The sequence below is a fragment of the Carettochelys insculpta genome, chromosome 1 (genome assembly GCF_033958435.1).
Source record: "Carettochelys insculpta isolate YL-2023 chromosome 1, ASM3395843v1, whole genome shotgun sequence".
Lineage (NCBI taxonomy): Eukaryota > Metazoa > Chordata > Testudines > Carettochelyidae > Carettochelys > Carettochelys insculpta.
In genome coordinates this window covers 36169810-36196448 of record NC_134137.1, presented here as the reverse complement: position 1 = coordinate 36196448, position 26639 = coordinate 36169810, and the positions used below count along the sequence as shown (strand labels likewise).

General features: G+C 42.2%; 1 protein-coding gene across 1 annotated transcript in view; it reads right to left on the bottom strand.

The window, feature by feature from the left end:
• Positions 1–26639, bottom strand: part of CNTN5 (contactin 5) — an 850947-nt gene that overhangs the window by 201966 nt on the left and 622342 nt on the right. Inside the window, exon 10 of the mRNA XM_074981652.1 lies at positions 11837–12018. Coding sequence (XP_074837753.1) covers positions 11837–12018 — 182 coding nt within the window. The remainder of the gene's footprint in view (positions 1–11836; positions 12019–26639) is intronic.

Below are 26639 nucleotides of genomic sequence, written 5' to 3'. Positions count from 1 at the left end.
AGGTATCTAAAAGGGTGTCATAAGGCAGAGGGAGGGAACTTGTTCTTCCTTGCCCCTGAGGATAGAACAAGAGGCAATGGACTTAAATTGCAGCGGGGGAGGTTCAGGTTGGACATTAGGAAAAAGTTCCTAACTGTCAGGGTGATCAAACACTGGAACAAATTGCCAAGGGAGGTGGTAGAATCCCCATCACTGGAGATATTTAAGAAGAGGTTAGATAGATGGCTTTGAGGGATGGTCTAGAAAGTGCTTGGTCCTGCCATGAGGGCAGGGGGCTGGACTCAATGGCCTCTTGAGGTCCCTTCCAGTCCTACTCTTCTATGAGTCTATGATTCTATGATGCTGAGAAAATTTGAGCTGGCATGATAGGTAACTAGGACAGTGTTGAAACCCTATCTACTGGATTGGTCATTTGCTGCATGGAATGTAAATCAAGTCTATTGTAGTGTTATTGTAGTTATGTTGGTGCAAAGGAGACATAGTAGGTGAGATAAGATCTTTTACTGGACCAATTTCTGCTGGAGAAAGAGCACAAGTTCCTTAGGTATGGAAAAGGTAAGTAGAGTTCCAAAGCTACATTCAAAGCTAAGAATTGTTAAGAATAAGGGGTTCACATATACTGTAGGAGAACACTAAAAATGAAATAGACAGTTAAGGATTAGTAAGCAGTAGTGTGTGACAAACTGTTATAAGGAGCCATAAAACAAATGTCTTTGTTACATGCTTGGTTTTCAGCGTCCAACAGGGTGATAAATTTAAGTTCACAGGCTCATCTTTTGAAGATGTACAAGTTTCCTTTGAGAATGAAGACTGACAGCTCAGATAAGGAGTGCTCAGTGTGTGAAATGTGTTCCCCCAAATGTAGTAAGTTGCATTTGTGTTTTAGCATTTTTCAGTAAGAGTTCGAGAGCATCACGATCGACTGATTTAGCCAAATAGTTATTGGCGAATTTGACACATGGCATGAGTTACACCACACAGTATGTAGGATCCATATATCTCGAAAGGTACATTGATCATCATAGCTGTGGAGATATGTCTGCAGGTTTTACATTCATTGTTATGAGAGGCTCTGGTGCTACTTTGCCTGTCTTAGTCTATGGGGATGATATATACGATGAGGAGCTTGGTGAGGTTTTTGGGGTTGTTAGAAGGCTGGAAGAGGGAGAGGTTCAGAAAAGATTTCCTTTAGGATGTGTTCCCCATTAAGTATGGGATCTCACTGTTACCAAAACAAAAAGTGGAACCAATTACAAGAACTCCACAAACAGAACATTACTAATAGAAGAAATCACAACACTAGGATCCTTCTTATAGACCCTACATATTATTCTTACATCATCAACTGGTCCAGGCTATCCTAACTAAAACTGAAATATATGTACTTTTGTAGAGACTGAACTTCTACCCCACCTCAGAACACTGGGACCATACGAACATGTGGAAAACTAGATTTTTTCAGTTGATTCTGCCTCAAGGAATTCTTTCACGATAACACAGACATTATCCATAACTATGACATCATCAGTTGTCATGAGGTGTACCTAGCCCTTTAAGGCCCCCTGTTGGAGGCCCTGTGGTTCTACTTCACATGTCCCAGTGAGGAGCAGCAGAGGTGGGTTCTCCAGGTGAGTCTAGATGGTCATTATAGAAGCAGACAATCAGACCTCAGTAGGCTCGGAGAAAAGGAGCTGAAGGGCCTGAGTGATTCAGTTGCTGGCTTGGACCAAAGGGACAAATATGGGTGCTCTGCTCAAGCCAGAAGAGCTCAATGGGCTGATTTACTTGCCCTGTGACTGACAGGACCTGACAAGTGCAACAAGAAGATAATAGGTGAGGAAAGGGGTTATTTGGGAAAAACACACAGGGAAAAGGAGCAAAAAAACTGAGTGCAGGGGTATGTGGCTACCATGTACAGCATCCCTCAACTGTGACACAGAATAATGGTTATTCCTGGGTCTGTCCACCAGCCAGTGCTGGAGTGGACTAATCCCTGGAAAGAAGAAAGAACGAGTTTAAAAAGACCAAGAAAAGGAGTTAGGTTTAAAGGGCTCAGAAACAATGCTGCAGAATCTGAAGAAGGCTAACTGAAAGTTCCATCTGTTTCTTTGACTAAATGCCTGAGAAAGGGACTAAAGCAGTCCAGGGATGGTACTCAGGACCCTGATAAGGCTAAGCAGTCTTGAGGCAATTTAGAAACTGACACATTTATTAGGTCATGAGCTTTCATGTGTAAAACTGGCAGATAGTTTGCAGAAATTTTCCTTCACTGGAAACAGTCCATCCATTTTTGACTGTGTGAGGGCTGGGACAGTGAAGACTGCCAGCGAGGTTGGAAACCTATAGGGGGCACCAGGAGCAGGAAAAGATTGCAGTAGCACATCCAACCAATGGGAGCCACTCACAAGAGCTGAGTGTGTCCCATCATGCTCACCAACAGAGCTAATTAAAAAGGAATCATCACATTGGTCAGTGCCCAGTGGGTGAAACCACATACTGGATCATTCTGATTACTTGAGGAAAAAAAATGCTTGTGAATTCCAATGCTTGTGAATTCCTCAACAGATACTTCAACCAAAATAACCTTTCCAACACCACATGGATATGCAACCTATAGTATAGTAGTAGTAGGCATCCTTCAGTCTGCATAGACTGTGGATCGCGCCCTTTATAGTTTCAATTGAGAACTTCATTTACAGCGTCTACTGTGACTATGAAGACCCACACGAGAGTGACAGTCCTTGCTGCATCTCTTGCAGATATGGTGGGTGTCTGGCAAGTCCTTAGTGTGCTTTCTGTATGCAACCTATATAACCCCTAAAATCTACTGAACAAAATAGCAGACACAGGCAGTCATTGTAGATCCACTTAGTCATTAATCTTGATGAACTCAGAGGAATAAGGGAATTTCGATGTTGGTGGGGTCCATTTGAAAAGGACCCACATGTAAAAAAACCACATGGGAGCAAAACGTGGCAGTTTCGAAGTGCCGCAGCCGGTGGCATGCTAATGAGGCACTGAATATGCATTTCAGCGCCTTGTTAGTATTCTTTGATCTGGCCATTAGCATGGCCATTTTGAAGTTTTTGGTAAGTGTAGACACAGCCTCAGTGAACTAAATGCCCTAATAACAACGTGTGAAATAAAACATTCACTATACTCTTTAATGAACACACACGGGAAAATGAGTGAAAACACACCCCATATCACGTAGGGGACACTTTTCACAGAACAATCTCTCTATATCTGACCTCTCAATCTTTATCTTCGAAGGAAACGTGAACAATGTGCCTGAGAGCCTAGATTCATAACTTTGCTGGACACTAAAATCCATGGACTTAACAGATGCTTGTTTTATGGCTCATTATTATTTTGTCACCCGTGCTACTGACTGTTAAACCTTAATTGCTCATTGCATTTAAAGTGGTCTCCTACAAAAGAGAATGGGAGACATTTAATACTGGGAAATGACCTTGATAAGTCAGCTTGCCTCAGCCCCTGCACTGAGGCAGGACTAAGTATTATGTAAACCGTCGTGTCCCCCTCAATCTGCTGTCTGATGGTCCAGGGGCCCTGTGGGGTCCAGGTGGCTGGGGGTCCCCACAAGGGTGGGGCACACACAGGCATCGGTTAGACCTCCCCCACCTCCTGGGGGCATGGTCTGTGGTGCTGTCCACGAAAGCCAGTGCTGAGTACTGTGTGCAGCCCCCACTGAGGTCCAGGGAGCATGGCAGTCTGGGGTGGGTCTGGACTGGAGCTGGCATATTGCCAGCTGTGGCAGAGGAGGGCAGCCCTTCCCCACATGCCAGGGCATTTGACACGCACAAGGCCTACCTGCACATCCCTCCAAGAACTTGGGGGAGGCCTGGATAGAGGTGGCCTGGCTGGAGACCTCTGAAGACAGATCAATGATAAGGGCCCCATCACTGGAACCCCTGTCATTGCTCTGGGCTTCCGTTCCTATGCCTGTTGGGTGGCGGCTGCTGCCTGCTGCTGTTTCTGGCTCCTCCTTGGGACTGCTCTCAGGCTCCATGTCCAGCCTGGCAGAGTCTAGGACAAGAGTGGGTGGTGCCACCTACATGGGCCCCAGGAGGCAGTTGAGTTCCTGGAAGTGGGGGGCAGGTGATGGGTACTGCCCCGACCGGCTGGCCACATCATGGGCTCAGCAGTAGGTCTACCACAGTTCTTTCAATCTACTCTGCACTTGTTCTGCTGTGCAGTCAAGGTGGCCCCACTGACTCAGGCCAACTGACAGTTGGCTTAAGGCTGCAGTATTCCAGTCCCAGATGGTGATGTGCAGCTGCAGCTCCTTGCCCCCCAGAGTGCCTGCAACTTCTTCTCCTTGGCCTTTTTCCAGGAGGGGACCCTCTTCTTTGGCCCCTGGAACTCCTTGGATGGGTTGGAGGGGGACCCCTGGGGGATGTGAGGCTTGTGGACACTGGATTTGGTGCCACAGGATTGGCTCAGAGAGCCATAGGGCATGCTGAAGGGTGTGCTGGTGAGATCTTGTGCTGTCCCTGCTGTCAGCACACTCTCAGCTTCTTGCCATGGGGTTTCTGGGTTTCTCTGTCTTTAAATGCACCTTGACACACTGACCATAGAGTCCTGCTTGTGCAGGCAGGGGTGTCTCAGAGCGCCAGCTTGCTGACATCATGGAGGAACCCCTTTTTTGAAAGAGCAACACATGGAGCATCTACACACATTCTCTTTTGAAAGAGCCTTTCGAAAGAAGGTGTTTTTCCTGAAACAGGAAGGGAGGAGTGATTTCGAAGGGAGAGCCATATTCTTTCGAAAGTCCTTTCAGAAGAGTGCATTTTGTGTGTAGATATGCCGTGGGATCATTTGAAAAAGCTCCTCCTTTCAAAAACTATTTAAAAAGCATCTGCTAGTGTAGATGCGGCCAGGGAATGGGGCCTATTTCAAAATAAGCCATAGTGTGCCCAATGGCTCTGTTTCAAAATAGTATCTATGTGTGTAGAAGCTGTATTTCCAAATATCTAAGTGCGATTTCATAATGCATTTTGTGTGCAACAGCATTATTTCAAAATAAACTATTCCAGAATATTTTATTTCAATATAAGGCTACTGTGTTGACATACCCTTAGATACTCTGGTTACCTTTTCTAGACCGGAGAAGATTTGTGAAATTCAAAAGCTTGTCTCTTTGCCACTAAAAAAAAAGCTGGTCCAATAAAAGATATTAACTCACCCACTTTGTCTCAATCCAGACTATCTAAACCCTAAAGCCCAGGGCCATAAACTAGCGTGGCTGTCTCTCTTCCTAGGACACTATTGAGGCAGAATGTAGCAGAGTTTCATAATTCCACCAAGGGAGGACCAAAAGACCTGCAGCAGACCATCACATACCTTGTACCAGAGAGCAGGGATGTGCAGGTGTAGGCAAGGCCAAAGTGTACTAGGTTTTTTTCAGAAGCAATATCCCCATCCTTGATCTAGAAGAAGTCTGTGTATGGGTGCTGCTTTACTGGGTGGTGTTGTGTTAGATTAATATTTCTCAAACTTCTTTTTATAAAGTGCTCCTTTTTTAATATATATATATATATATATATTAAAATATATTTAAATATATTTTAAAAACATATATATAAGTACCCCCAGCTTCCTCTTGCATACCCTCAAGGGTATGCATACCACTGGTTGAGAAACATGCTCCTAAGGTAATTTGAGGTTTTGGAACAAGTGCCGCTCAACCCTTTCAGATTACTGTACCCTTTTCAAGAGGCAGATTTGTTTTGCATATCACCAAATTACACCTCACTTAAAAACTAGTTACTCACAAAAACATTCAAGACTATCACAGAAGACTACTACTGAAAACTTGCTGACTTTCTACCATTTTATTATCAAATATATGAACTGGAATAGAAGCATTGTACTTATATTTCAGTGTAAGGTACATAAAGCATTAGAAGTAAATCACCATCTGAATGTGATTGTTTTAGATTGTTACTGAGTTTACTAGTGGTTTTTTTTTAATGTAACCTTTTGTAAAACGTGGCAAATATCTACATGAGTTGATGTGCCCCCTGGGAAACCTCAGTGTACCCCAAGGGTACACATATCCCTTGTTCAGAAACTGCATTAGAAGACACATGGCTGCAAGGCTCATTCTCTTCCATATTCAATCCCACCCATACGCTACACTTGCAGTATTCCATCACTCCATCCTGCTCATCTCCACTGAGTTGCCATCCATCCTTATTTATTTTATGTCCCATTTGTCAGTGCTCACTCTCATTTTCACCCTCCCAACAAGTCTGCTTCTCTCTCTCTCTCTCTCTCTTTTCCCTTTTCACAAATCCTCTCCCTCTCTTTCACAGTCTGTGTGTCTATATAGAAGTGAAATAATGAAAGAAGGATGATAAAAAGGGATGGGAAAAAATGAAGGACAGGAGCAAGGGGGAGATCGCACACTTTATAGCCGAGCAATGAAAACGGAAAGAGGAAAAAAGGAAAGAGGAGGGAAGCTATGATGTGTTCCTCCTTTGCTTCTACAACAACTCACTCAATTTAAGAAAGTAAGTAGTGATGACTAATTTAATTACCATTTTGTAATCCATGTGGAAAATTCCACAGATCCTAAGCCAGAATTTGTGAAGTTCTGTAACTCATTTGTTAAGTGGAATGATGTGCATTTCCCATAATAACAAGCATTATGTTACTCTCCGTTTTAATCAATTTGAGCCTCAGCACACATCACTGCAAATTACAAGATGACCAAATGATATGAAGGAAAAAAATCACAGCTTTCAAAACAGAAAGTCTTCTGAGGATATCTTGAGTTTTATCAACATTAATTTTAAATGGATTTGTTGCTCTCACGACTGAACTTCAGCCAACCACTACAACAATATGCTTATCATTTCCAAAATATCAGCTGAATCACAAGATCATGCTACAGTTGGGTGTCAGTATTGGGTAAAACAGGAATTAAATGAATTTGTGATTGCATCAGACTATCCAAGCAGACGTGGTATTAATGAAACTCCCAGAATATCCCTTGGTGAACCAAATCAAATGAAACTGCAAACTGAGAAAAATTAAAACAGACAGCAAGCTAGTATCTATGGACTTATGTAAATCAGTGTGACCCTCAGTACGACAGTATTAGTGCTGCAACCTCGGCTAAAGCTGTAAAATATTGTCTAGTAAGATACGATGGTTTACATATGACCTGTAACCCTAAGACAGCCACTTCCTATTGAAGAAACATGAGCTTCTGAGACATGGCAATGTCACTCTACTATAAATCATTTATGTTAAGTGCAGTGCTTTTTTTCTAGAAAAAAAGGTGCAGGAACTCAAGTCTGATGATTCCTCATGCCCCCTGTCCTGCACTGCTTCAGGATCAGCAGGGGCTCCTGTCTGGGTTCCCCTGCTGCTGTGGGACTGGTGGAGAAAAATTTTCTGGTTTTCTAATAAAAAAAGATGCCAGAACTCCATTCGGGTGCATTCCACCAGAAAAAAAACAATCCCTGGTTAAGTGTATATTAAAATAAGGCTACGTCTACATGTGCAGCCAACATCAAAATAGCTTATTTCGATGTTGAGACATCGAAATAGTCTATTTCGATGAATAACGTCTACACGTCCTCCAGGGCCGGCAACGTCGATGTTCAACTTCGACGTTGCTCAGCCCAACATCGAAATAGGCGCAGCGAGGGAACGTCTACATGTCAAAGTAGCACACATCGAAATAGGGATGCCAGGCACAGCTGCAGACAGGGTCACAGGGCGGACTCAACAGCAAGCCGCTCCCTTAAAGGGCCCCTCCCAGACACAGTTGCACTAAACAACACAAGATCCACAGAGCTGACAACTGGTTGCAGACCCTGTGCCTGCAGCATAGATCCCCAGCTGCCGCAGAAGCAGCCAGAAGCCCTGGGCTAAGAGCTGCTGCCCACGGTGACCATAGAGCCCCGCAGGGGCTGGAGAGAGAGCATCTCTCAACCCCCCAGCTGATGGCCGCCATGGAGGACCCGGCAATTTCGACGTTGCGGGACGCGGATCGTCTACACTGTCCCTATTTCGACGTTGAACGTCGAAGTAGGGCGCTATTCCTATCTCCTCATGAGGTTAGCGACTTCGACGTCTCGCCGCCTAACGTCGAAGTTAACTTCGAAATAGCGCCCGACGCGTGTAGACGGGACGGGCTCTATTTCGAAGTTGGTGCCGCTACTTCGAAGTAGCGTGCACGTGTAGACGCAGCTTAAGAGATGTAATAGCAAACTGTTCAAAGTGGTGCTGGAGAATCCCACCAGAGCATGTTGTTTGTAGTGCTGTTATAACTGTGTTGGTCCCAGGAGAGTTGTGCATAGCTCAAAAACATATACATTCCACCAATAGAAATTGGTCCAATAAAAGATCTTCCCACCACTACCTTGTCTCTACCTTAATAAAATCATAGAATCACAGGGCTGGAAGGGACCTCAGGAGGTAATCTAGTCCAGCCCTCTGCTTCAAGCAGGATCAACGCCTACTATGTCATCCCAATGATATAATTGGAGATACACATCTCCTAGAACTGGAAGGCACCTTGGGAGGTCATCTAGTTCAGCCCCCTACTCCCTTGGCAGGACCAAGCACCATCCCTGACATCTATTTGCCCCAATCCCTAATGGCCTCTTCAAGGATTGGACTCACAACCCTGGGTTTAGCAGGCCAATGCTTAAGCCACTGAGCTATCCCTCCCCCCAGTAAAGCAAGATGAGATTATCCAACAGTAAACTGCTCTGCTGAACCACAAACTGTGCTCTGAAAAGGGATTTCTGATTTTGTAGAATCCATGACACTGGGCCACTGTCTCCAGAATGGACTGGCAAGTGCTATCATGTGTTCCATGGCCAATGAGAGAGCACTTCATTTTGTGCTCCCTCATTTGAATTGTGGATATGTTTAAGTACTTATGGGTAGGGGCTTATAATCATGAATTCTGCTTTCCATTTCAGGCACTTGCTGATCTGCAGACAATAGCCTGGGTTTCTTTCCCTTAGTGGCGGGAAGTGCATTGGTGCATTTGGTTGTTAAATCACAATTTCTCAGATAGTCAATAGGCTGCAAAATACAATAATTTGCAACAGCTCTCCCCTTCCTTCTGCCAAAGGGTTTGTTGTAGTCTAATCCACAGGTTGCAGATTAATACCATTTACAAAGTGTAAACCATGAAACACTGTAGAAGAAAATTGACCTTTTGGCAATCATGGAAACATAACTATGTCTACACTAAAGAGATCTTTTGAAAGAAGTTCTTCTGGAAGATCTCTTCCAAAAAACACTTCCTTTGAAAGAGCTAGTCCACACACAAAAAAGTGGATTAAAAAATGATCTGTTCTTTCAACAGAGAGCATCCACACAGCCCCTGCTCTTTAGAAAGAATGGGCCAGGGATCAAAAAATCTGGTGCCATGAGGACTGCTCTTTCCAAAAAGGTCCTGAGAAAAGTCTACACACTTTTTTCAGTAGAAACTTTTGAAAGAAGCCACTTTTTCTGATCTGGGAGTAAAAGAGGGTTCCAGCAGAGCTGCGCTCTTTTGATTTCGGATTGAAAGAGGGCGTTTTGTGTGTGGACACCCCGCAGATTCTTTTGAAACAGGGCCTGATTTTCTGAAAGAACTTGCTAGTGTAGACACAGACAAAGGGTCTAGAGAGAACTTATGCTGGTGACAGCCGATTACTAAAATAAAAAATATTCTGACCTTCAGGAGCAGCATTTTAGGCAGACAAGAAAACTTGCTTCCTATTAAGAAATTGAATCTGCATCCTTGCTAACAGATGTAAATGTGAGTGGTTAGAGCACTAGCTTGGCACTCAAGAGGTCTGGATTCTAGTCTTAGTATTATCACTGATCTATCAGGTAACTTTAGCCACGTGACTACACTCTGCTGTGCATGTTTCCTTATTTGTTAAATGAGAGTTAATGATACCTTTCTTGTAGAATGCTGAGACCCACTGATGAAAAGAGCTAGATAAAGGCTAGTATTATTTGAGGAGAACCAGGGACACACCTTGCAATTCAACTAAAATGTGCTGTGTCTTTACTAAATACTGTGGAGAATGAGCAACTGTACTGTTAAAAAAAAGCCCAACAGTTGACAGTAACAATTTATAATATCCAGAATCATTTTGCATTCTTGTCACTGGAAGAGATCGGAATGGTTCTCAGCCCTGGAAACTTGTTTTCAGTGGAAACCTCTGAAGATTAGGGTAGAAATGACATTGTGGATGATGGGCCCAGTCAGGCTGGTGCAAGTCACTGTGTTTGCGGGATGGGGTAAGCCCTTCAAAGAATCTCTGTGTATATTAAAAGCTGTAAAACTACTGTTGGTCCAGATGAAGAAGGTATGAATGAGAAAAGATGGGAAGCCTCAGTCAATTACATTCTGACACTCATTTTAGGCCTGAGGTATGACCAGGAAAAAAACAAACATTAACATGTTAGAGGGAGCAGAGATTATTAGAAAACAGGAAGATCTGAATTATGAAAAAAAAATGAATAATTCTGAATCCATCCCAGCAATATATACATTTGAAAGATGCATGTACCAAAACTAGAAGAATTATTAATTGTGATTAATCTATTCATTGAAGAATAATAATAATGCAATTAAAGGAAGATTAAGACTGAATATCAGGAAAGACTTTGGGGCCGGGGATGTTCTGTAAGGCTGAGGACTAGTTTCCAAGTGAAGTATCAAAATCCTGTTTGGGACATTTAAAATGAGAGCAGAACCATAGAGGGGTACAGAATGGAACAGTGTTGAATTAGCAGAGAGATTTGCTAGATAGCCTCATCTGAGAGGTCTCTTTCACGTCTTAACTCAAGGAATTGTGAAACTCATAACCCATACAACTGACAGATATAAAAGTAAGCGCGTGTTAACAAAACACAGTACTTAAAAACAAAATACTGTGAAACAAGACTTCTGACTCAAACACTCAAGCTGTGCAGGTGTTTGATCTGCCCACACAGATAAAATGTGCCATTCCTGATATAATGTTTTAAGTCAATTTTCCACAACATTTTTTTAGGTCTCTCTTTCTCTGTATCAACTGTGCAATTTCTCTAACAAATTACACTAGCTTTGAAAAGGGAAGATCACTAATTTTGCAATGAGACAAGCACCACTCAGTTCTCACCCCAAAACGTAATCTACATTGTGGGATATAAAAACCTTGGCGACACTTCAAACCTTACAATAGCACAAATGCAGCACTGATTTAGTTGAGGTTGATCCTGTTTAAAGTGTGTGTGTGTGTTGAGGGGTGGGGATGGGGACCAGAGAGCCTCATGAGTTTTCTTCCAAACCTAAACTTCTGTGATTCTGTGAATATAAGACATAACTGTAATACAATAAAATCTTTTCAATATATTTATAATTTTTTTCTATTACATATGTCTTACACAGAAGTCATAAGAGAGTTGTATGGCATATAGCTTTTATTGCCTGTACAATTATGAGAGGAACAGAAACAGTAAAAACATTTGGCAAACAAGTTTTTTAAAAAAATTGTTGGTTTTAAGAAATTTCAACCTGGGGTAAAGCTGGGGAAAAATATGTGAAAAAAACCCCTCGTTATTGTGTTGAATTTCTGAGAAAAAATATAATAAAAAAATCAGCCAGCTCTACTTGCAACTCAATATGTAATGAGTCATTTACTAGCAAATATATTTAGTGCTAATTTCAAAATGATTTTATATAAAGAAAGAACCAACTCTTTTTTACTAGTCTAAAGCTTTATTTCATGTGAACGTACAGCCATAAGCATTAATACATTATTGCAGAATATTGTATAGTAATTTCTGGACACACACTTACTGTACACTTGTAGTTGTCCCCTGAAGACATTCTTTCCACGCGAGTTTTCAGCTCTACATTCATACATCCCTGCATCCTCTAGCTGCACATTAGGTATTTCAAGAACAGCTTGGGACTTTCTCAGACGGGCTTTACTTGGATTATGATCATTAACTTTCCTCCACGAGATTGTTGGAACAGGGCTGAAATATTTAGTAGAATTACTGTTAACACTTTTCTACTATTAAGAATATAGATTCTCTTATCTGGTAATGTAAGTACTTAATAGTCTAAGTGGTAATAAAGTGTAATCACAATTAAGGTCCATGTACTGCTTGATATACTTTGTATTCCATAGGGAATGTTTAATAAGAGATACTGCTTTATCGGAGACATCCCTATCTTCCACGAAGGAGGTTAAATTTTAATTCAGATTAAGAAAATCATTCCAAATTTTCTCTGCAGGGATTAATCTGCTCTCCACGTTTGTCTATTGTTGCCTTGAGCACCTTCATTTCATGGGTAAAGGAAATAACATCTCTTACCCCGAGTGAATTTCATAAGTGCAGCCATTCTACCAGCTTCCCATGATGTTATTTTCAAGAATGATATTACTACACAGGAGGCAAGGAAGTATTCAGGGTATGCCTGTCTATAAAGACAGGTGGGATGTTATAATTCTGCCACATTTTAGATAAATATAGATGTCTCAAAGTTCAGAGAGGGAGCCATGTTAATCTGTTTCAGCAAAAACAACGAGGAGTCCTGTGGCACTTTAAAGAATAACAAATTTATTTGGGCATAAGTTTCTGTAGGCTGGAATCCACTTCCATGTCTCAGTTATTTCACGGGCTGCCCATATAAGGTGATCATACTTTAAAAAAAAAAAAACAAAAAAAAACCTACAACACTTCTGTAGAAATATTTTAAGGATTAAAAAGGTCGCTTTTATAAACAGTTGTGTACTCGTACTGGTGTCGCTATTAGTAGCTTAAAACTCAGTGATATACCCCTATTTCTTGAAGTGGAAGCTTTTTCCTCGGTAATGGTCTGAATAAGTGTATCCTGAAACACTGAAATATTGTGTTTTATCATTTATGTTGAGTGAAAGACCAGATCATCTTCTTTTCTCTTCACTACAGGCACTCAGTTCTCACTCCTTTCCACGGTTTTTTTCCCTACTACTTTCAATACATTCTATCTGGTAAAGCAATACAAACAATTTTGTGTTATAACAACAATTCCAATCATTTGGAAAGCTGGGGTCCCTAGGACACAAAGACATCATAGGAAAAAATGTGATTGCACCACATAATCTCTTTAGTAACATGATATCTACAAGAGGAATGTTTCAAATCAAATGGAGTACAAAATTATCATTGACATTTGGGAGAGTTTGGATTTAGATTAAAAATTCATAGATTAGGCCCAAGTGTAAAATAATACACTGTTCTGACCTCTCTTATAACATCTAATTTTCAGGACTTGCCACAATCTTACAACAAAAGTGAAGTGGTACCTGGAACAGAAAAACAGCAGCAGCAAAAATTATGCTTTAGTGCCTTATTTTGCGGCTTCTCAACTGGTGTCATTTATCTTGGGACTAGTTATAAAGATACCATGTATTCTTACAACTCTACTCAACCCTTGGAGCTGTAGGATTAGCAAATGAAAAAATTAGTCCCTAGATGTCTTAAGCTTGTCAGTCAAAATTAATAATTAATTTTATAGTAATAATAAAAATAATAATTCATAGAGCTCACAGGTTTCTTTCATTCTTTCTATACATAACCTTCTTCATATTGACCTTAGCTCTATCAGTCAGCCACAGATTTTTTCCTTGACATCTTTAGCTTCCATTTTGTGCTTTCTATACTTCACCACCTGAAATTTATATTGATTGCTGTCTAGTTTCACTTCTTGCAATTGATATATTGCTTATTCACTTCAAATTGCTGCCTTCACTTTGCCACTGTACCAACATGGTCTTTCAGCCAATGTTGTACTCCTTGATTTATGGAACTGTGGATTTTTGGCCACTTAAAAAATTCTTAAAATCTATGCGTGTATGTGGTACACTGGAACAATCCCTGTTTTGCCATATGGAATAGAAAAAGGCAACTCTGAATGTCCATTACAGTGATTAATTCATATTTATGCTTCTTAACGGTGTTCAAAATAGAGCTATATTATAGCAGGTGTAACACTCTGTTGACTCAGCAACTGTGTGAGCAAGACTAGATAGAAAAACGTGGAAATATTTTGTGTATAATGTTGCAAAATTTTCTGAGCCAGAACTGTTATCTGGACTGAAATCCTGATTTAAATACTATCAGTGGCAAAAGACCCTTTGATTTCAGTGTTTCAGCACCAAGTCCCAGTTCAACTGAATAATGTTGACTAGCAGAATATTTTTATCACGTTTCATGGAAACACTAACAAAGTCAAAAAATATTGAAATGAACTTGTACAGAAGTCACTATGTAAGAAAATGTATCAAAAATACTGTATAAATCTCACTAGACTTATTTATTTTATTAATTTACTTTAATGGCATGCTGTAGCAAGTTAATGCTTGTAGTATGGGAAACACTAAACGAACTTTTTGTTATTGCCTAGACCGTTATGAAACATCTTTAAAAATCACTTTTTTCTTATGATGATGAGGTAATAAGTGGAATTTTTCAAGGACATAAAAATGCTTTGGCTACAAAGATCTAATGATTTCAAAGAAAAGTGCTCCCAAACTGCAAATCTCTACTCATAGACAAGTTGGAGCTCTGTTTAATGAAGCTTCATATTTTCCTTGCATAACTCACAAATGGGGTATAATTTTTACATCTGAAGTGAGAAATACATCTCTGTAAATTTACCCATGGTGACTTTTGTATAAAAACAAACAACCAAACAACCAAAAAATGTGTATATCACTAAGGATATCAAAGAAAAAAGTTTACAACTTTCTCTAGAAAACTCATGATCTAGCATGAACATTTTGATTATGCATATATTTTCATTTAAAAATTTTAGAGCTTTTCTAAAAGATTTTGATGATTAACAGTTGAGTTGGTTGCAATTTACAGAATCAATAAAGTTCTTTAGTCTTTTGGGGAGAGAGGGAGATTCAGTACAAATCCATGGGATTGTTTACAGTGCCTATATTTAATTAAATATATAAATTTTTCAAGATTAGACCTTTCTCCAGCAAACATTTATCCTTATGAGCAATTTTATGCATGTGTGTACTCCCACTGAGTCTGACTAGGAGGGCTTCTATATCTTGCCCCTGAAACAAAGCTATGTCTCTGGATAACTCAAGAGAAATTTCACCCATCTTAAAGACAACTTCAGAACTTTTGTGGATTTCAAAAGGGCCAAGATCCAGGCCTGGCTGTCTGAGTGGATGACCATTCAGGGTGCCAGGGTTATAGGTCATGTTGTGGCAGCACAGAGGTGCATGATGCCAGTAGGCAGAGGAGCTACACAAATTCACAGAGGTGATGTGTGTGTGTTGGGGGGAGGATAGGGAAAAAGGATTGGGCAGAAAGGATTATTCATTATAATGATGCATTTTACAAATATTTTCAGACGTATATCTCAGATTAGATGCCTGAAAACACTCAGTTTTATCAGTGACTACCGTCCCATTTTCCTGCATTAGTATCAGATAGGTCCACTTCCACATCTGCCTCTTTGACTTCTCTCCTTCCCTTACTTTATTCTTTAGAGTACGCAGAAATCTGTCAGAAAGAGACAGAGATCCGATCCTGAAACAAGGGGGCTGACAGAATTGTCAGGCAGCTGCCCATGGTGGTGGTGGGAGAGGGGCTCAACTCTATGCTCCCAGAAGGGGCAGGGCCTCATGTGGGCAAGACATGGCTGGGGGCAACCAGACCTCAATGCCACCTGGACTGTGCAGCAACCACCCTCCCAAACAGCTATTTGTGGCTCCAGCAGTGGTTTAAAGACCTGGGCCCCCAGCTACCACCACCTCAAAATGCAGACATACCCTGTAAGAATTATTTCTAGGTCAATGTCTACAGAGTATGCATATGACTGTGAACAGAATAGGGGTTGGAGTTAATCTCAGATAGACTTGAAGGGTGGGGTTTTCAAAGTGTTCAGCGCTGACCCAGCTCTGTTTCCTTTGACGTCAGTGGAACTTTGCCATTGATTGAGTGGTAAACACTAAATACTTTTCAAAATCCCACCATGAACAACTCTAGTGCCACAATCCACCCAATGCTTCATGACAGACAAGCTGCTAGGAACCATCAAAATATACCTATTGCAGTGAGCGCTAGGATTTTGGAATCAAGAAAATTTCCCTCAGACCTTCCTGCATCCTAAAGAATCTTTTCCATAGGTCTAACTTTTTCAATGTTCTGCCACATAGGGAATGCAGAGCTCTGTTTTATATATAAGAACATTAGAATGGCCATACTGAGCCAGATCAAAAGTCTGTCTAGCTCAGTAGCTTGTCTTCTGACAGTAGCCAATGCGAAGTGCCCCAGTGGACTTAACAGAATAGGTAATCATCAAGTGCTGCCCACTCACAGCAAACAGAGGCTAGTGACACCATTCCAGCCCATCCAGGCTAATAGCTGCTGAGGGACCTGATTTTTTTGTAGTTTCAATCCCTTTTGTGTGGTTCTCCTGCAACTCTCATAGAAATTTTAAAAATAAATCACTGGAATTAATATTGCCTCCTAATACTACGGTGCATGAAACACCACATTGCAGAACGGCATGGTGGTGCATTTATGATTATTAAGACCACACTTTTCTCTTTATGCCTTCCAGCCTTCCAACTGTGCAAAATGTCTGCTAATTATTACAGGATAATTATGCAGGATTAAATGTCAAGGAGTACCATGAAATTCTCCTCACCATATGCCTTCTAGAAATGTGCATTTGTCAGCCACATAATTATATATTTGCAATGTCCATATAATTGTATTTTGGTCAGATACATTATAGATCATTAGCAGAGTTTCATTCAAATATCCAAGACTATTCAATACCTTGTCTTTTGTTTTAATGGAGGCTAGTCAGTGATCACAAAGGGTAGAGCACTGAAGACAATCCATTGAACAGGCACAGAACTCAGAAATTGTGTAAGCTTTTCCTCACTACCAACCTTGACCTGTGGAAATGTTTATATCAATCATCAACAAAGACACAAGGCATATGTCTTTTATGTTTAGAACTATTTACGATTTGATTTTTAGAGATGCTGGTGACATTCAACACTAACTGGCAAAAGTGGTGAGTGCTCTGAATTTCTGAAACCAAACTCTTTCAAGACTAACACTCTTCTAAAATATAGTGATCAATTTGATTAAGACGTAACAAAACAAGAAAGCAGAAGCAGCCTAGAATAGAAATTGTTTAGTTTTAATAGTAGTGAGTGAAAAGGATGTACAACTTTCCTCCCCTCCCCATTTAAAAATAGGCTATTGACCATTAATTTTATAGAGAGTTATGATGATCTTAAAGGGCATATTTCACAGCTGTGCCTCTCCAGCATTAAGGAAGGAAGTCTGAGTGAGGTGTGTTCAGTGATGATTTTCTGCATTAGCTGCCCTGCAGAATCCTCAATATCATATAACCAGAATAATTTTGATGTCATTCTTATTTTTTTTCTTGGTACTACAAAGATACTGCAAATTTTTAATTGGTGCGAAAGAGACTCAGCACTATTTTATATCGCAAGAATATGCAAGATCATCAGTCAGATTTAGTTAACCAGAACTTTGTGATTCAAGTGGTTAAAAGAAAGAATATTTTTAAAATGAACTTTTATACACATTATTTTTGCTTACAAAGTCAAACCTCTCTTTGTCGTCTCTCTGTATCATTCACGTGGATTACACTGTTCACTGGCTCCAGGCAGTCATATATGTCAAGCTTAGTTATTAAACACTAATTTCCAAAACAGCAACTGCATCCCAACAGCTTTGGCCAAGACAACCTGCAGGCATTTGGGATAAGGAACAGCTAGTGATGCCTAATGTGGTGCTAGGGGAATCAGTAAGTTAAATTAAAAAGTCAACAACTCTAAATTAGAGAGCATAGGTTTGCTGGAAGTAGGAAATTTACCACTGAGAAGAGGGTACAAGTGAGGCAGTTTGGTTCATGCACATGAGCCTAGGGAGTGCCCACAGAGAAGACTGTCTCTTGAACACCACTTCTTAATGGCAGAGACAGAGAGTGAGTACCAGAAATTGCACACAGGAATGGGAGAATTTTGACAATATTTTTACCAGGCTTTGTATAAATGCATGCTCAGGGATGTTTCCAGTAGTGACAATCCAATCGCTTACCCTGAGGAGCTGCCTGTGGTAACAGACTAGACTCTGCAATTTCCAAGACTCCCTCAGGTCTCCTTCCTTTCTGACAGTAGAAGCAAACTCTGTATGTGGGTTTTGGCTGGAGGATTAGGAATTCAAATGGCAGGAGTGAGGTTTCTACAGCAGGGCCTTCCTTCAAATTTAAGACTTCTACAGTTCCATTAGTGGATAGCTGCAAGAGTCTGCTGGACAGTCCCCTCCATGGGTGCTGGAACCAAGGGTGTAGGGCATTCAGCATCACCCCCCCACACACACACTGGGCTGAAGTGGTTGCTGCTATATACAGGTGGTCTGGTTTATTTAAACAGCTCCTGCCTCCCCCTCTTTCCAGCCCTGGACCCAGAAAAGCCCTATCTTCCTCCTCCCTGAACTTCCCCAGCCAGATTCAGGTTTGCTCTATATTCATTCTGAGCCAAAAGGCTGAGAAGCAATGCCTTTAGCCCCCAAGTCCCTCAAAAAAGAAAAGAAAAGAAAAGAAAAGATGGCATAGGAGAACAACAGTTCTGCACCCCTACAGCTACCAACCCCAGCCATAGCTCCAGAAAAGCCATAACCTCCTCCTGCCTGAACCCTCCCCAAAAGCTGCAAATTTGCTCTACACTTGATTTTAGCCAGAAGGCCAAGTACACTTCATCTTAGAGTGGAAGCTGGCCTTAAGGCTATCTCTATACCTGGAGCAAAGCAGACTAACTTATTGTAAATAGGCTGCAGTAATTTACACACCTTCGTTCTTGCACTGATGTTTCCAAAGGCAGTTGTATTCAGTGCTAGGGGAGGGTTGATGTAGTGGGTTGCTTCCTTCGCAAGCTATGATGCCCACCAAGAGAAAGGTGTTGCAGGTCTGGAGGGGTATGAATCACCTGGGAGGGAAAATTTCACTTCCCTGAATGAAGAATGAGGATGAAACTTGCAGATGAAGGGCCTGGATTGATACTCAGAGTGTGCAATCTCTGTACAGGAGGTCCCTATGCTTTTATATGGAATTTACCAAATAATCTCAATTGAGTTGTAGTAGGAACAAATGATCATTGATTGCAAATATGTGCCACACAGTTATTACAAAAAAAGCAAAAGTATAAGAGCATCTCTGCTAATCGCTAGGTTGAGACATAATGGTAATCTCTCTCCTTGGACCAACTTCTTTTGGTGAGAGAACCAAGATTTCAAGCTATACAGAGCTCTTCTTCAGAATCAATACAAAGGAGAAGGATAGAAACAAACACAAGAGGTACATATTCATGTCTATTGGCATTCTGGGTAAGTCTACACTCAGTGGAAGATTGACCCAGTCAGGATTGTTTTCTGGGGTTTGATCAAGCTCTCCTAGTGAGGACATGCTCAACAGAACCACCAGGGCATGACAATCTACCTTGGCACTACTTCTCATTCTTGTGAGGAGTAAGGGACATCAACAGGAGAGGGCATGAGATGGAGTCCTGCTAACCCTCCCACTTGACCTAGGCTGGGAGGCTCTCTCCTGCTCGGTCCATATGCTGTGTAGACATACTCAGAGAGGTCTGTTTGCCTGGCAAACAACATGTACCATCATGATGTCCCTTACTCCTCACAAGAATCTGAAGAAGTGAGTTAACTCACGAAAGCTCACGCTCTAAACTTTTCTGTTAGTCTATAAGGTGCCACAGGACCCTTCGTTGCTGCTACAGATCCAGACTAACACGGCTACCCCTCTGATACTTGACAACATGTACCATGTGTCTGCCAAAGGCAAAACAACTGTAACCCCAGAGGCACTAAGACCACTGACACTGAAGAGTGAAGTTTCTCTTCTACAGCCTATTTCTTCTCTTCAGCCTCCTAGTCTCTTGGGGATATAGTCATTGTAGCCATACAACTGACTAACAGAGCTCTAAGAAATTATTAACTCCTGATGGAATTAGGCTGTATCAGTGAATCTGAAGCATTGCTTTCACTGCCAAAGGGGTGCCCCGCACAATTAAGTGTAAACTCTTCATGTGGATTTCAGAAGAAATCCTCAGAACGCTGAGTGATAACCGTGATGTCTCCACTAAGGGGGTTGTACCATTGCACCACAGCTATGCCTATATAACACCAACGTGCAGACACAGCCTGCATCAACAAAAGGGGTTCCATGTTGGGGTAGGAACACTAATTCAATGGAAACATTCTTGTGACAGCCCAGTTGCATCCGCATGTTAGCTACTGCACTGAGGGATGTGGAAGTTCCACCAGGGTATAGAGGAGCAGGACTGGGACTTTGAAGGACTGAATTGTATTCCTGAGTCTGTCGCAGGATTGCTGTGTTACCTTGGGGTAGTCACCTCCTGTCCATAAGTCTCAGCTTAATTTTCTTTAAAATGCAAAGAAGGATATTTACCTCCTCTATCAAGCTTTGAAACATGCTCTATAAGCAAAGGTATACTACCAAGAAGTCAAAAGAACAAATAATGAACTGCTTCAATACCGTTTCCTTAATCTCTAATGCACTGAGTTCTCAGCACATAATGCTTCATTTCAGGCTGAACAGTGCATGCTTGGATCACTAGACCTCAGTAAGCGGCAGCTATGTAACGAAAGGGATAGTGGCAGCCATTTGTTCTATTTTATTTAAATTAGGGATACTGGCAGGTCACAAATTGCACCTGTCATTCTTCATATTGTGATAACTGATTTGGCAGTGGAATTAAAGTCCCAACCAAACTCTCTTTGTCTTTGCATTGCAGATAAAACTGCTTCATTTAGAATTTCACTTTGCCCCCAATATCTTTTAACATCAGCAGAAAGCTCGATGTGTGGCTGGTGCAGTGATCTATCTTAACTCTTCCAATTTGTTTTCCCCCAGTGAGTTTCTGGTGCAGTGATTAGGACTGTCTGGTCTACAAGTACAGGAAAGCCAGCGGAAACTAGAGCTGTTAGTGTGCATTCCTTGTCTAATGCACAGAAGCCGGTTAATCAAGATGTCATACAGCAGAGTAGCTCTGCGTGGCACTTGTTACACTTATTATGGGAGCAGACAGGATTTGTTCAATGTTTGCTGAAATGACTGGGATGATCAGAGTCCTTTCAAAAAGCAAATGTCAGAGGAGAGACTGACACTGATGGATAATTTTAGCCATTACGCCTCACCTCACAGCCTTTCTGAACTGAATCTCTGAGAGTAACTGGCACCAATCTGCAGAGACCTTTTGGCTGGTCTCAAGGAGGTTGCCAGGACAGAGATCAATAAGGGTGGAGTATGTGCCACAGGTATTTATTATTCTTAACTTTAGAAATGTGATGTCCGTTGTGTATCACAGATGCCATAGAAGCAGTATGTAACAAAGTGCTGTTGGTCTGGATCCCCAGCAGCCTCCGGACCTCTGCTCAGCCGAGCTGAGGAAACAAGTGAGGAACCAAAGGGACTATGAGAATCTGTTGCTCTTCCCACATCCTTGAGGCTGCCAGAGGATAGTATAGTCCAGGGGTGAGCAAACTTTTTGTTCCTGTAATTAGCAGCCCCCCCCCCCACACCTGTCTAATATAATCCAAACCTATGGAAATTTCAGTTCTGTTCATATTAAAAAAACCCTTCTGGCACGTGTAAGAAAATAAGCACACAGAATATTAAAATGTTATTGGTCGGCATATAAATGTGAATACACATACATAAAAACAGTAAAATATTTGAACGTTTTTAATGAGATAGATGAGCCTGAGACACAAATAGCCAAGTGCCTTCACTTACAAAATTTCATGATCTCACAAGTGGGCCAGCCCCACACTTTGCACACCCTGGTCAAGCCCATTGAATAATTTAGTGAAGCCCCAGGACTGCTTTAAATTATGCCCACTGCAATGGTCTGTGGTCACATTTCTCCTCCCACAGCACACAACTGACACAATGGAGGCTGGGTTTTCATACTAAGGGCTAAAGAAGCTTAAATTATGACTCCTTTGAGACACTGGAACAGTGCAAAAAGGTTGGTGCTCAGGCACGGATCTGGCCCTTTGTTTCTAACAGCTACTGGACAGAATTGCTGAGTGTTTATTTCACACCCAGAACAAAATGAAAGTCTCCTACCCCAAATGGTTTATAATTTCAGTATAAGACAAGAGACAACCCATGAATATAGACATTCTGGAGGACACAGAAACAATGAAATAACACGATAGGCATATTATCAGTCTACCAGTGGGCTAACAGTCGTCAAGTTTTCTTATAGGTATTGCGCTAAAGGAAAGTGTTAAAGAGGGATTTGGTGGTAAAAAGTAAGTTCATTTTGCAGCTATCTACATTTTGTAGTTCTTACCCTCGGACAGGCATACATTACCCTGCTGCCTATGCAAGAAACCAAGAAAGTAAAACGGATCTCATTCATGAATGGTGAAGGTGCTGGTTGGGAGATGTAATTCTCTCTTCTAATTACTGTCTAGGTTTACAATCAGAAGAAGTTTTGCCGATCAGATCCAACTAAAGAATTTTGTATTTCAGAAAATAATGGCCATTAATGGATGTCTCTGTGGACTATTAATTGCTAAAATCCATTCACTTGTGTGAGTTAAAATATTTTAATTTTAATTTTATCTCATTTAGAAAACATGATTTAAAATGGACTGTGCAGCTGAAATCTATCAAGCCAAATTACATATGGAATTAATTTTTATGACCAAGCTATAAATCTCAAAAATTGAGTTTATGATGGAATTACTAAAGCAACATTAACTGTAGTGGCATGAATGATGCTGCTATCATAATAGCCTCAGCATAACTCAGTACTAAAAGGTAGTTACTATTTCTATTTTATTCTGACCAGTAAGTAAAATATTTCACACAAAGGTGCAGAGCCATGACATCACTTGTATCAATAAAGTGTCCTGTACCAGAACTTTCCAAAGAATACTGAAATACTGCATAGCTATTACTGTCATGATGACATATAGCAGTAATGTGACAAAATCACCCACAAATATGGAGAAACAAAAACACTGGAGGTAAAATAATTTAGTTGTCAGCAATATTCTCCATGGCTTCCTATTGTCTGTAATCAATACCTGCTGAGCTGGGTACTATGAAAAAAAAATCAATGAAAAAAGGAAGCATAAAACTTTTACATGCCAAAACAATTTCTTTGCCACACTTCCCAGCTTGGGGATACACCACTGTGACACAGGCAAGCACAGATGGGAATATTTACTTCTGTGTCCAAACATCATCTCGATATTTCATCAAAGAGAGTTGAGTGTGGTTTCTGCCAAAAAGCCAAGAACTAGTTGATTATTATGGTTATTGTGCGATGTTATGAGAAACTATTGTAAAGTTATTTTACACGTAGGCTACTATGTTCCAAAACTATTGTAAGAAAAAAATGTCACCAAATGTGGTGGAAATCTCAGAAGTCAGTTAATCAATACTGAGAACAAGGAAGAGGCATGGATCCACCTGAGCCAGTGTTTACTGTCTGGACCAGATGCAGGCTTGATCTTTTACAAAGACAAAAGAACACCATGGAAAGTGTCGAAGAGGGAGGCCTAGGGCTACAAGACACCAGTCTGAATACATAGGAGAAGAAGAAAAAATATAAGATACTATCCATTATGGAGGAGCCACTCGAGCAGTGGAAATGCCTCATGACAAATGAAACCCAGCTTTCTGGACTGAACCAGTTCACTAAGGAATGACCATTGGGTAGGGAAACCTTATTACAGATAATAAACTGTTTTAACCAGTATTCAATCAACTGGTACTCTCAAATAACCAGCGCTGCCACCAGGTGTTATGCCGGAGACTAGGTTTCTTCTGGGTGGCTGTGCTGTTTGCAGGCAGTGAGGGGATCCCATCCCGCCCCAAGCCATTGATGCCCTTCCCCTTATTAAGAAGGAACTGGTGCTGGGAGGTGGGTGGGGAGACGAGACAAGGATGCTGCATCCGCCGCACCCCATCCCTACCTGGGCCTGGGCTGTGGATGCTCCAGGGCTGCTCAGCAACTGCTGCTGGTGTGGGGAGGAGAGTGTCCCTCCACTGTCTGCCAGACCCTGCCCTTGCCATGCATGGCACAGGCTGGGGCCTGAGCTGCTGGAGGCAGCTGAACCCCTGTGAGACGGTAGCAGGACAGGTGGCCAGAACACAGGGAGCCAGCACCCACCCCCAATGCAGCAGCACAGGCCGGGGCCTGAGCTGCTGAAACCCAACAGGGAGCGCAGAGTGGGCTGCATGGGTGGATGCCGCACTCCAGGGACCAGGCTGCCGAGAGCTTTGGGGAGGGGAGTGCTGCTTTAGTGCAGCCCCCCTGTTGAAGAACTGGTGGTGAAAGGATCCTCTCCATTATCCGTAATACTTCCATATCCAGCAACTGTCCAGTCCTGGGGCTGCAGGATATGAAAGAGTTTACTGCAGCCAGGAGAGTAAATTGTTACTAATTATAATCCTTAGGCTGTGATCTGGGCTTTTCTTTTACCTTTACTCTTATGTTTCCAAATCCTTTTACTTGTTCTTATCTGAATTTTTGTTTCAGGGTCCGTTAAATAAATGCCAGTTTGTTTTACTATAGTCACATTTAAGTATCGTGTACTCAAGAGAATGTTGAATGGAGGTGAAACCAGTGAAATGGACAGTGGAGCCAGCAGACCTCTGGTGCCTGAGCAAGGTTGGGGGCCAACTCAGCCCACAGGGGCTTAAGTGGATGCAGTAGGGCTGTGTCCAGCCTCCCCAAGGCAGCCTTCAGAACTGCATGGTGCATGGTGCATGGTGTTCCAGTGGAGACTTAAAAGGGCTGCGGCTCTGGCGGCTGCAGTAGCAGCTGTGGTGACGGCCAGGAGCCCCACACCCTTTTAAATCGCTGGGTCCTGAGTCAGCTGCCCCCTATCCTCTCCCCACTGGCAGGCCTGAAAGTGGAGTGCATGGCTTCTGTGGAGGCAGTGGATCACTGGGGGTGTCCTTAAGCAAAGGGATTGGGCACTCAGGTGTAACAGACTGGGGTGTGTAAATTGCTAGCTGGCACAGGAAAGAGTGGGGTTTTAAGGAGCTAGCAGCTGGTAACTGCCATGAGCAGGTAGCAGTGATTCACTTGTCAGGTAACTTTGAAAAGTGTCAGAGTGGTACAAGCAGGAGGATGTGCACTTGGTTTATGAGCTCACTAAGAGTTATGCTCCAGGCATTAACTCAGTAAACTGATACATGTAACCTAACAATATGAAAGTAATAAGGATGGAAACAGGAAAGAAAATACTTACAATTTGTTAGTTACTGTTTGTTTATTTCAGGCGAAGCAACAGAACAAACAAACAAGAAGCATATTCCAAAGTGACTCAGCTGCAGTTTGAGCAGCTGTGTACAGGTCGTACTTTAGCAGCTGCAGGGAAAAATGTTGAAGAAATGATGTTTATGCTCATGGACCCAGATAAGTTACATGTAGAGTAGCCAGATCCCTTGAGAAGCAATGGTGCTGTGTGGAGTGCAGGCATGACTGCTACACACCCAGGGACAGGGTACCAGCTTGGCCTAGTCCTCAGTGAGACAGCCATTCAGCTGTCATGGGCCAGAGGGGAGATGGTTCAATTGTGATAAGAATGCCTATCACAGAAAGCAGGCAGCAGCTGCAGAGAAACAGGTAGTGGAAGAAGCTGCCCAGCAGATGCTCATGAATCTGGATGACTAAAAGCATGAAGAGAGCTCAAAATGCCAGAATTACTAAATAAAAACTCATCTCTTGCAAGTAATCCTCTCCAGGGATTAACCAGCTATGCTAAACAATGCTAATATGTAGTGGGGTGGCTCCATGCTTGCAGGGAAAGGGTTAACACCCAGCCCTGGGTGAGGGCTGGGGCTGAGGAGCCAGCATCTGTGGCAATTACTGCCAATTAAGGCCCAGGAAAGGGGGAAAGGGGCTCCAGGAGAGGAGGAAAGAAGACTCCTGCCCCAGCTGTGAAGCAAAAGGGCTCTAGCTTCCAGGGAAGCTAAGAGGCTTTTGAACACAGAGCAGGGCTGGGGAAAAGGCAGGCAGATCTCTGGCCAGGCAAACCCTACAGCCTGAGGACACTAGGGCCGCAGAGAGGTGGCCAGGGCAGCAGGTCCACAACTCTTTACCAAAAATGAGTGGCCATTTCAAACTGCAATTTGCCCCTGAGGTAAGGGGCTATATGATGACCGGTAGTGGGTCACTGAAGCAATGTGGTTTTGGGGCATGGGGTTCTCTGGTAAGGGAGGATCCCAGAGAGAAAGGGAACACTCAGGCAGTGCGGTACCCTGAGGCTGGGTCTACACAGAGCTCTGTTCAGCACGGCTGCCAACAGAGCTATGTAAAGCGAGCTTCTCGGGATTGCAAATGGTTGCTTATTTGCATACTCCCAAAGCTCATGAACATAGCCACGTGAGAGTTCAGTACAGCAGAAAGGGGTGCCAGCACTGCAGAGGCTCTGTGGATGCCGGCTAAACCCCCACATCACAGTCCCTTATGCCTGAAACTAGCTCTGCCAACCAGAGCCCTGAGCAGAGCTCCATGTAGACCCAGCCTGAG